The sequence below is a fragment of the Tetrao urogallus genome (assembly GCF_951394365.1).
Source record: "Tetrao urogallus genome assembly, chromosome: 17".
Lineage (NCBI taxonomy): Eukaryota > Metazoa > Chordata > Aves > Galliformes > Phasianidae > Tetrao > Tetrao urogallus.
This window is the reverse complement of record NC_136830.1, coordinates 363,351-375,803: the sequence shown is the minus strand read 5'-3', so window position 1 is coordinate 375,803 and position 12,453 is coordinate 363,351. Positions and strand designations below refer to the sequence as shown.

Here is a 12,453-nt window from a genome sequence, read left to right as displayed (position 1 = left end):
ATGTTTCAGGCAAAGCTAATAGTAACTGGAGATGACTTTGGCTACTGCCCTCGGAGAAACCAAGGCATCGTGGAGTGTTTCCTAGCTGGAGCTGTATCTAACGTGTCCCTTCTGGTCAATGGAAGTGCTGCAGCAGATGCAGCCAAACTGGCAACGAGGTAAGCTACTTTCTTTAGCTCCTGTGTGCACAGCCTGCTCAGGCTATCGCAAAGAAAGCTAATCTCGTCAAGCTGCCTGTTCAGTAGCTCCAGTATGAACACTGTATCAGAATCTAGGCTGGCATAAGAAAGTTGGATTCTGGGCATCTTTACTAACGTCCTTTGAACCACTGACATGTAATTCATACCCCAAATGTGGCTCTTCCTCTGGAATTATCTGCATTGGCCATTCTATTAAGGTAAATAGAAAACCACTTACAGTTTTACTTGTATAGTTTGAATTTGTTGGATTTTCTTTTGCCATATTTCTAAAACATACATACCATTGGAATGAAAGCCTGTGCTACACTTTCAGACCAAAATCCTAACCCTATAACCATTGGGACACAAGTGTAGAAACCTTTACATCTAATTTAATTCAGTGCATTTGAACAGATTGAGCATGAGGACAGCCAGGCTCTTTTCAGAATTTGGAAAAGGTATAATTCTGCAGAAGGTCAGCAGAATGCTTGGCTTTTTCAACCAGAAAACCAATAAAATCAATGTTTCTATTCATTTTAAAAAAATTGATAAATCAATTTGTGAAACAAGATCAAAACAAATAAGACTCCCTACTCCATAACAACAACAAAAAATCCACGATCAAACAAAGAAATCAAAACCAAAAGCCACCATCCCCCCATAATACCTCTTATCTGTGTTGTACATACCTTTGCTCCTTCATAAATTTTTCAGAGGTTTGTGGCACATCTGACAGAGTAGCAAATCAATAACATGCATTGTTCTCCTGGGCTAGCCCAGCAAGTCTTTTAATAGACAGTTTAGAAGGTAAAACCCAGCTAATGCTTTTAGCTTCTATGTGGGCAGGGACTTTGAAGTAGGAACACATCCCAGAGCAGTAAGGCTGAGAAAAAAATCAGGAAAACAGAAAAAGGAAAGGAGCTGTACTAGGACTAGAAACACTGAGACTTTAAGCTTCAGATGCATCTTCTGCAAAGGTTCTCCTTATTACTCCTCCTTATTACTGTGCTTTTCAAGGTACTTGGAAATTGCCTGCAGCTTCTCTGGTGAAAATGAACATTGGGTGGTGCAGGAAAGTCAGGGTGTGGTGTTAACAGCAGATTGGTCTTCTGTTAACAAGGCTGGAGATGGCACATGAACACTGGGGGGGGAACCATCCCTAGGCTGATGAAGGGAAAGGCAGCAGAGCTAGGCAGAACACTGCTGAGATACCTAAAATCCTGTTAGTAAGTAAAATGAATGAAATGTAAAACAAGGAGAGAAAGCCAGCACATCTCTCAGACATATAGGCACCATGAAGCCCTTCAAGCCCTAAAGCTCTGGTAATAGCTCCACTATTTTAGCTGAAGGCTTTTAAATATAGAATCCACCTGGCCTCATTTCCATAGCTAGAATGTAGGCTGTGTAATCAGAGGTTTAAAAACATCTTTGAATCCAGGTCACAACACTTGTGCTAACAGCTGATATGGGTGTTTGAAAAAAAAAACCCAAGTTGTATGGTGAGTGACAGCAGAAGCTGCAACGTGCTGCTGCAGTTTTGCTCTTCTGGAGGGTAATTTTGAATTGTACATGTGAATTACATATATTTAAATCTATTTCTGAGAATATAAGCTGGGTGACTTTGGAAACATCTGTTAGCACTGAAGATTAATGAGCCAGGTTCTACAATTCCTCACTTGTCTGTAATTTCCTGCAGCTGTGTTCAGTCCTGCCCATGCATGGGGAAAGTGTTTGCAGGCATGGGGCAAGGGATCTGTCTAATGTGAGACTCAAATCAGGTGGTGCTAGCATACCTGTATTAAACTGACATCTGAACATGTAAATAAAATCATGTCACCCCTAAGACATATAGGCCAGACTTATTAAAAATAACATTTAATCTTCATCTTGCAGTGCCATGATGCAAGAAAATTAGGAGGGGAAAAAGTATGACTCACTGCTTTACTGTCTCACCACTCTTACTCCTTTTACTCCTTCTTTCCCTTACTTGGTGTTGTCCCCTATCTCACTGTGAATGTTTAAATTTTACAGTGTTTTGGGTTCTGTGCCCTGTTTTTTCCACCCCCATGTTTGTGTTATCCTATAGCTACCCATCTAAGAAGTACCACACCCACACATCACAGAATCACCATGGTTGGAAAAGACATCAAGATCATCCAGTCCACCCATCCACCTATCACCAATAGTTCTCTCTAAACCACGTCCCTCAACACAAAATCCAAACGTTCCTTGAACACCTCTAGGGACGGTGACTCCACCACCTCCCTGGGCAGCCCATTCCAGTGCCTGACCACACTTTTAGAGAACTCCACAGCAGAGCTTTCAGCCTGTGACTAGACAGCAATGTAAGCTGGGAGGCTGGATCCATCACCAATTGAAAAGAAGCTTGAAGTAAGCAGGTCGTGCTTTCCTGCGTGCATTGCAGCATTGTGATCTTTTGCACACATGATGCCAGGATTGTCAGAGTGCTGGTGTTTCAGTGACTTGTGGAGATCATGTATAATTCTTGATAAATTATGGTGTGGCTGCCTGTCATTGCATGTTTTGAGCTCTCCTCCTGTCTTCAATTCATTGCATGCAGGGAAAGTTAATGCCTGCAACAAGGCAGCTTTTCTTGCAGGGTATTTTTTCTTAAGCACTTTGCGACTCCTTGCATCCTTCAAGAAGAAACATTGTTCCTCTGGAATTCTACTATTTCCTGCATTTTCCCATAGGCTTCTGGGTATGCCATCTGTTGCCCTGAGTTTTAATTAGAAGACTTGACAGAAGTTTGACAGTAGTCAGCAGGTGGTTTTACCAGCTCTAATGCAAACTAATTGCGGAACCAAGGAGTCAATAATTCACCTTTTCTAACATTCAGGCTTTGGATTTCAGGCTTTTCTTATTTGTTTCCACAACTGGGCTGAAAGAAAGGATCTGGTTATTTCAGGCAAAAGTGTAGTTTCACCAGAGGCCTGATTCACTGTCAGATGACAGATGATAACAATTGCTAGAGCAGTGCACAGTGAGAACAGCAGAAGGAAGAACAGAATTACTTTGTTATCAGTAACTCGAAAAGTTTTCTCTTGATGGGGCGTAAGAATGAAGCGATGTCCTGGTTGTCCAGGTAATATAATCTCATATATTTATCAAGCCCCACTTTGAGACATTGCTCTTGGTGCTTCTTCCAGAGAAGAGATTTATGGACTTAAAGGGTTATTTTGTTGAAAACGTGTCTTCATTTTTCCGTAGAAACACATACAGAGATGGCAGAAATGCAGAGACCTACAGCTATTTACCGCCCCTTACCAGCCCAGTTGTGACTGTTAGGACCTTCTTCCTGTTTTCTAGGTTAGTATGTCCAAACACTTAAATAGTGACAAATTTTAGAGCACAGCTTCAGCCTTCCTGGTTTTTTTTTTTTTTTTTCCTCCTCCTTCTCCTCTGCTTAATCTCAGCTACACAAAAGCTGAAGCCCCCACAACAGCTGGGTACATTTAACAGAAGAATCTAACAAAACCACATTTAATTGCTGTGTATGTTTTCCTCTTCCCTTCCCATCAACACTAATTGCAAAATGTGTGTGTAAATTGTGAATTAATTCTGACCCTTCAGTCGATGTCTGATTAATCTAGAAGTCTCTCATGCTTCTCATCACCTGCTTTATCTGACTTTTAATCACAGGCAGGCAGATCTGCTGTCAAACTGAGTTTGGATTTAGGACAGCGTGCTGAGGCCTTAAACTGGAATCCCAAATCAGATTGATTTCAGAGGGCCCAGCACTTTTTGATGATGTGGAATCATGGACAGTAGATCTTCAACTGATACAAAAATTTAATTGAAAATAAAGGTACAGCCTTACACAATGTACAGAACCAGTTCTTAACACTACAGAGGATATGGGTGTTTCTGTCTACAAGAGTAAGTCCTTAGCAGTAATAGAGCAAGCCAAGATGGTATTTGATAGGATGCAGTTAGACAAAATGCTGCTATAGGGTGAAAGCGGGCAGTGGGTACAAAACAAACAAACATGCAAATGCCCACATTGAAAAACTAATATGTGCTCTTCACATAGAGCATGGCTTTGCTTTGTCTGGATTCAGACACTTGAATAATTACTGAAACGGGATGTCTGGATATTTATGTGAGGCCCTTAGTTGCATCACGCTTGGTCTGAAGCCCAATGAAACAGTGATTTCCCAGATAAGGTACAAACAGGATGTTGAAGGTAGGATCTGTTTACCCATCAGGGAAAAGAATAGGTGCCATGCTTACCCCAGAGTATGCCTTGAGCAAAGAATTGGCAAAGGTCTGGTATTAGGGAAATCAAGTAACTTCCAGTGATTACAGCAGCTTCAGGGATCGTAGGGACTGAACAGAGTGGCCAGTCAGGAGCCAGGGCACAGCTGCTCATGCACCAAACTCAGAAGTGTGCAACAAAGCTGGCAGCATTTTAAAGTGACTCAGTTCAGGGACACAGTCTGGGGACCCTTTATGCAACTGTACAAAAACCAGTTGCCTCAGCAGAGATTTGTTCAGAGCACTCATGTGGCAAAATAAGCAACTACTTGAAAAGGAAGCAGTTCATCTGGTTGTATTTCCTCTATTTCATGGGTATCCAAAATTTCAGCTTGCCTGAGCTGCAGTGAGTGAAGGAGAATTGTCGAGGGCCATATCTACATTGGTTGCTTCACTAGTAATGTCTCCTGATTATATCTATGGAAGCTACAAGAGATATAAAGAGCAAAATAACTCCACTTAAAAGAGCAAACTCTCAGCCAAAAAACGCACTTTTTCAACAATCACCACATCTGTGATCAAATCTGTGCATCAGGAGAGGCTTGCCAACATCTAGACTCTAGCCTCCAAAAAGGAGGTGGAGGGGTCATTGTCGCTTAAAACAACAAATAGAATTAATTTAGAGAGACCACCTCATAGATTTGTGTTCATATTGTTTTGTGTTGGCAGTGGTAGCTGTTACTGTAGTTCTTATAGCAGAAACTGTTGCTCGAGTCTCAGTGCTCATCCTTTTAAATTTTATGTTGGGTAGAACAACTAGCAGTTAGATTTGATTGGCAACAGAATCAGCACAAATTCTGCCTTATCCATAATGCCTGAGGCAGAGGATTGGTTATGAGGGCAGACCCACCATAGCTGAACTCTGCTTCCAGTGTGGCATCACATGCTGAGCTGAAGTATCAGTCTCTGCTTCAGCATTTCTGCTAATGAAATAGCAGGTATTTTATTGCCTTTGAAAAGATCTGGACAGCTGTGTTTGTGTAGGGGAAGTTCCCTTGACTTTTTTTCCCTGCCTTTTTGTCCCCTCTCTCCTGCAACACAGCATGCCTCACTATTCTTTGGTTACAGAAGCTACATGTCTCTGGTGAGAGACACTCCAGAGTACTCTGAAGAGCTAGTGCAGTGTATTTAATAGTAGAAGAAAGCCTGCAGGTTCAGTCTTAAAAGCCAAGCCTCAGGGCTTTAGATAGAGCATTATTGGATCCCAGTCTTCTGAGGCACAGCCCAGGTGTTATCGTAATATTGAAGTTTTACTCTCATTTTCATCTCATTGCTCTTAGGGCTTCAGAGACTCGTGCAGTGTCAGGATTGTTTGGGATGAACATTGAGCCCCTGGGCACGTGGTGCTGGAAGGAGCATCACCTGACTCATTGCATCCAGAGAAACAGGAAAGTGCAATCTAGAAGCAGAACCCTGCTGTGCCCAGTGAGTTGTCCACCTTCTCATGTCCTTAAAGCTCTCCTGGCATGTTTGCTTCTGTGCATCTCCCATAGATCAGTACTTCTTCCGAAGTTTTTCACATGCTGTGTTTTGAGTTTTGGTTTCGGTGCCTGTATCCCAGAGCTATTAAACACTAACGGTTCCTCTTCAGATTCCTTCACACCAACAGTCACTCAAACCAGCCAAGACTAATTCTGGGAGAAAACCATTAAGATATTCAGCTGGTGTTTACCAAAGCTCTGAAACATGCTCTAATGTTACAGAGAGAGTCTCTCCTTACAGTGAGAACAGAGCCAGCTCTCTGCACTTCCACATTCTGCACATTCCCCAGCTCCAAGGCTGGTTTCAGCTCAGGCAGAGAAGCAACTCTAATGCAGTGCAGCACAGTGCCTGGCTCCCTGGTGTCCCACACCTGTCAGAAAAGTTTGCCTTTTCCTGAAAATAGCGTTGCTCACAGCATTGCACAACTGGAGGTTCATTTGATGCCCTTGAGAGACAACACGACAGGGCCCAGCTGTTCATTTCTTGCCCTCCTACATCACAAGAAGGCAAGTGCTCAACAGACAGTTTTCTGTCTGCTAATTCATGGTAGCACATGCATCCTTTTCTTCTAGACAGCAGTGGCGATAGTGCAAGAAGTGCTATCAGCTGACGTAGTCAGAACTTCCCAGAGAAAGGATAAAGAACCTGAGATTTCTGAAAGAATGAGTTCCCCCTCTACCTTCGGGCTCATTCGAAGTACACAGCAGGTCATGGGAGGAAAGGGATGTTCTTCTGCTTCAGCTCTTCTCAGAGTTGTCCATACACTAAGAAAGAGCCTAAACCAGGTCAGGTGCCTAAACCATAGTCCTTTAGCACAAGACACGGAGGAACCAGGAGGAAAGAATTTCAATCCTACAATGTCTTAGAATGGGAAGGAAGTCATTTACCCTGATCTGGTCCAACCCATCCACAGTCCTTTAGTCCCCAGCAACTTTGCACTTCACTAACGAGCTTCAGAACAGCAGCTTATTGGGCCAGAGAGCATGTCTTGGAAGAAGTTTCAAAGCATCATTTTGTCCACCCTCAGAGAATTTCAGAGATAGTAATGAAGCTCAGCACAAACCTGAGAACCAGCATGGATAGAGCGGTGTTACAAAGAAAAGGAAGGGTGCTCACCTGTCTCTGAAGATCTAGACTCACAGGAAAGACTTAACAAGAGAAGGATCTCCAAGCAGAGACCCTTCCCCAGCGGCACTCAGCCCTTAAATGCTAAGAGAGGTGCAGCCAGGCTGTGCGCCTTCCTGTCCCACAGCTGAATTGCCTTCACCTGTGCTCCCAGGGCTGGCTGGGTCCTGTCCCCAGGTGCTCAATCAGTGCTTCAGGCCGTGACTCAACAGTTGCCATACACACCAGGTTACCCTTAAACTCAGAAAATATTTACGCTTGTAGTCTTTGCTGTTGCCATAATGGCTGCCTTAGGCACTATTTAGGTACAGCTGGATTCCACTTACGTGTAACTTTAGATGAAGTTGTCAAGTAAGACTGAAGTTTTATAAAGGCAGCTTTTTCAGTAGTATAAGCTCTGGAGTTTATTAATTGTTTTCTGAAAGAGTTGCTGTAGCAGTAGTGCTGAGTCATGGCCTGAAGCAGTGACCAAGCACCTGGTGGCAAGGCAGGGCAAACCTAGGTGAGCTCAAGTGCATGCAGTGCACCTGGGTGACTGGAAGGGTTGGAGCCACGATCAACCCCTTCTCAGGCATTGTGTAAGGGTTGGCAGTGGAGGTGAGGGTACCTCGCTGGAAATCCCTGCGTACCTGAGGCCTTCCAAATGTAAGCATCTTTTTTCCTTTGTTTCTGCATCCATGGCTGCTGCACTTGGACTTGTTCTCATTTGCTGTAGCTAAAGAATTAGCTGCCCTGCTGTTATTGCTGTGCTTTCCGTCTTATTATAGTGTTATGGTTGCAGTATTCAGATTTTTCTGTCATTCGCTAGTAACTTCAGGACAGATACTAATACCATACAGTTAGTTATAGTTTTTAATACAGATATGAAATTTATTCTGAGATGTATCACGGCTGCTCTCTCTATGTGAGCCAGGATGAGAACGCTGTTGGGGAATACCATAGGCTGGACAGGTTTGTTATCTGGAGATATTCTGCTCTGGGCTATTCTGATTTCCTTTCTAAAAAAGAAAAGGTCCAAAGCGACCACAATAATCTGGATTAGTCCGGATCTTTCACAGAAGCCTCATGCTTTTGATGCAGTGAGGGAGGTAGAGGTGTAAAGTTTAAGAGGTATTGTATTCTTATTACAGATACAACATCCCCATAGGACTGCACGCCAACCTCTCTGAGGGCTCCCCTGTATGTGAGGCGCTCAAGACAAACTCTTCTCTGCTCAGTGAAGCTGGATTTTTTCATGGGAAAATGGGATTCAGAACAGCTCTATCAAAAGGCCTCCTAAATATGTCAGAGGTAGGAGAAAGCCACATACATAGCAGAATCACTAAGTCATGGCCTGAAGCAGTGATTGAGCACCTGGTGGGAAGGTCGGGGCAACCCAAGGGAGTTCAGGTGTATGCAGTACACTGCAGCGTGGGACTTTGCCCCCCTGCTATTATTGCTTTGCTTTCCATCATATTGTAACATTACGCACGTGCAACTTGCTTTCCTGATACAGCTCAGCCTACACTTATTCCAGCACATAATAGTGAACATCTTTTTGTAGGTCATGTCTGTAAGTGTGCTTACAGGTGAATCTAGGCTGTGGTGCCTTGGCATCTGAAATTGGCTTTCTGTGTCCTACACGTAATGCTGCTAAAATCTATGCAGTCTTTGACAACTCACTCTCCCTGCTTCTTTAAAACATACACTAGTGTGCTTGTTAACTACTTATCTGAGGAGGCAGAAGAGATATTGAAACAGATACTTGTGAAGAACCTGCGATCAATAAAGGGAAAATGCCAGAGAACTTCTCAGTAGACTCTGTGTTATCTTGAGAGGCTCTTATTCTCTAGGCAGATATTTGGTTTTGCACTGTTAAGCAAGGATGGGTGTGTTCTAGTGACCAAAGCTGCCTTTCAAAGTAAAGGGAAATGGATATTCAAATATCATAGCTTTAAAAAAACAAAAATAAAAAAATCACAGCAGCAGCATCATCCACTCAGCCAGAGCCGAAAGGAGACCTGTACTTAGGAAGGATGCCAGGCAGTCCAGCGCCATTACCCAGCCAGCACTTCGTGCCTTTCAGTGCCATATCCCAAGTACTAGCAAGCAAGGTCTCCAACACCCACCTTGCACCCTCCTGCTCTCAGCCTTTTCTTTAATCCTTTTCTGCTGTGTAGGTGAAGCAGGAGCTGAAGGCCCAGGTGGATCTGTTCCATGAGCTAACAGGCCACCTACCTCCTCACATGGATGGACACCAGCACATTCACGTTCTCCCAAGTAAGCAAACACTTCTTTTCTTTCCAGCACTAAGCAGATGAGAAGCCCCACTCTTGCCATGGCTCCCTGGACAATAAACCTTATAGGATTTGTGTAAGGCTCTACAATTGCAGTTGTGTTCCCACCTTGGACAAGTTAGCCTCTGAGATTGAAGATTGGGTGCTACAAAAGCTGTGCTGTTGGTTGTATTTCTATTCCAATCTTTATCTGTGGGTTTCAGCTTGTTTTTCATATGTATATTATAGGCAAGTACCAGTGTCTCAGTTTTCCAACTAAGATCATTGTTTGTATAGAGATGGAAAACTTGGCAAAAAACAAAAAATCAGTATTTCCCTGTGTTAACAATCAGCTGACTCAAGAACTATGGCAGGGACTTGGTGAAGAGTGTGTTCCCAGCAGTACAGCCACCGCGGGTTTACTCCAGGACAAGGCTCCCAACCTCAGAAGAGGTTACTGGACTAAGCACTCAGTGCTGAAGGGGAGACAAGGCACATACAGCAGTTGTTGAACGAGTAATGCTTTCAGGTATTTCCACTTCAAAAGGGCGCTTTGATCCAGATGAACAAAACCATTTCAGCAGAAAAGTCAAATGAGGTTTTATGTTTAAGACACTGAAGGAAAAATGTGTCTGTGCTAACAGCTTTCAGGGGATGTGAGTTGGTTATCTGATTCCTGACTAAAGTTTCTTTTTATTTACAGAGGTCAGGCATGTGTTTGCAGAAGTGTTAGAGGAATATGGGATTGAATACACTCGTGTCCCAATAGAGCCAGGCCTTCATAACTGTGACTGGATTGAGCCATCCCTGATGGACTTCTATGTGGGAGTAGAAGAAGATTCTCTGAAGACAGTGGATGTGTTTACAAAGCATGGAATAAGGTAAGACAGGCATTACTCCTTCTTTTTGGAGTAAAACTTTAAGATGTATCAGTTCCTGATAAGATATTTTCAGAATGGAGCAAGACCTCTTTCTCTTTCCAATCTGGGGCTTACAAGGGAATTCTGCAAGAGTACAGAAGCTCTGGAGACACTATGGGTTACTGTGCAGATTTGTTTGAGAAGAGATGATTCACTTTTTGTGTGAAATGGATTGTTCTTCTCAGGGTGTTTCTCAACCTTTCATTCTCTTACCATTTCAGATGCCAGAGTAATGCCACTTGATTGGAAGCTTTAGATGTGCTTCAAGCACTGGAACTTTAGTTGTAAGATTTAGGGAACGTTTTTGAAAGATGACTTTTTACATCCTTGAATTGTGAAGAAAGGGCTTTAAGTAGCAGGAAATAAGCTAATTAAGAATCACTATTCGTTTTGTGTAAGCAAGAAGATCATAGGGCGTACAATGCCAGAGCAAGTGATCACTGCTTTAAAGCAAACAGTCTTGTCAGTGTCGTGTGAGTCATAATTTTACAGATGAACGACTCTTCAGCTGAGGTCCATGCACTCACCTGCCCTTGGATGATGTTACTTTTCCTTGCTTTCTCAATTGACTGAAGTATTGCCTTCTTGGCTTTTAGGTGAAGTTGTGTATTGATATAAGCTGGATGGCAGTATCGCTTGCTGTCAACTAGCAGAAGGCCAGCATTTCACTGTGCTCTTTCTGTGCAGTGCACTCAGACTGTACTAGGACAGCCTATTTCTGAGAAAGCAAAGGGCACAGCAACTCAGAGTGAGAAACTGGGAGAAATGAGCCAGGAGCAATGCAGGGGAATTTGATGGAAATTCCCCTCCAAGGATCTCCGTGCCACCCCAGGGACCATGCTTTGGTAGCACAGGGGAACTACTGCTCCACGACCCTCTTACTGCCCTCAGGGTGGAACTCATATGGCTGCTAAGGGAGCTGTGCCTTTATACCTGTTGTGGCAACACCCCCACAAGTGGAAGTCTGTGGCTGTCTTTTGCATGGAAGTGCTGCAGTGGGCCACGCTCCACCTCTTCTGCTGCTGCTGAGAGTGAGGAGGAATCGATTGCTACTAAACAAATGTGTAACTTTTACGTAGGCCTTTATTTTCCCTACTAAGTTAGTTGATAGCAGCATTTCTCAGTTACAGCTCTGTTTGTCCTTTCACTGCTAATAATGTGCACCTTTAAGCTCTCAGATGCCACACAATTCCAGTGCCGTGACAGCATACATTATCAGAGTAACAATATAAATGTTGGTATCTGAGCTATGCTGGGACTTTCTGCCAGACTGAAGAGCTGATGTTCTAAACATCTGTTCTAAACTGATTTTGACAACGAATGAAAGAGCATTATTGGCTTGTAGTTACAGTTTTACTTTTGATTCCTCATCTACTGGACATAACACACTTTTGTCTAACTACCTCATTAACATTAATGTCTGTGTTCCCACCTCTGGCTACAGGTGGCCAGACATTTACATAGGTTTGAGTACCATGGGCAAGAACATGTCTGTGAGTGCCATCCAGAATGCCATAGACACCGCCATTGTGGAGTTCACATCCAAGATGCCTGCACACCCAGTGCCACAGCACAGGACGGTGACGATTGAACTGATGGTGCACCCAGGGTACCCAAGCGTCCCTCCCATCGGTGGCTGTGGGGAAGGACCGGATGATTTCTCACAGTCCTGGGAGCGCCTGCATGAACTCCAGACATTAATCAGGCCGGAGCTGCAGAGCCATTACAAATCAAGGAACATTCAGCTTTGTTCATTCAAGGATCTGTAAATATACATATTTGCATACCTACGTTTGTACTTCAAGGGTACACAGTTGCTAATGTACCCGTAAGCCGGACCACGTTCCCAGCCTTTGTAACACCTCCCAGCACAGCTGACAGGAGCTGTCAATGGCCTGGAAGTTGCATGAAGCCTTTTGTGAAAGTTGAAGCAGTTTGTGAGCAGTGACAGGCAAGTACCTGGGGGTGCATATCCTAGTATTGCGGAACGCTGTCCTGTGAGTCAGTCATATTCCATATGAACCTTCAGCCTGAAAGTCCTTGTCCTGTTTGTTCATTTTAATTCCAATCATGAAAGCATCTGAGCTGCAATGAGCCCTGTACATATTGCTGTGTTTAAGTGCATTTTAAGATGTAGACGTGTTACTGACTTTCTGTGTGGCACTTTCTTCTTTCAGACTGTTGATGCTCATTTCCTGTGCAAAAGCGATCTAC

The 12,453-nt window shown here is 43.6% G+C and overlaps 1 protein-coding gene across 1 annotated transcript; it reads left to right on the top strand.

Annotated features, from left to right (window-relative positions):
• Positions 1-12,008, top strand: YDJC (YdjC chitooligosaccharide deacetylase homolog; the record flags this gene model as incomplete). Its single annotated transcript, XM_079543726.1, has 5 exons — positions 1-158; positions 8,195-8,354; positions 9,224-9,323; positions 10,023-10,200; positions 11,684-12,008. 5 exons carry the CDS (start codon positions 1-3, stop codon positions 12,006-12,008), a joined length of 921 nt encoding a protein of 306 aa, XP_079399852.1.
• Between the last annotated feature and the right edge of the window lie 445 nt (positions 12,009-12,453).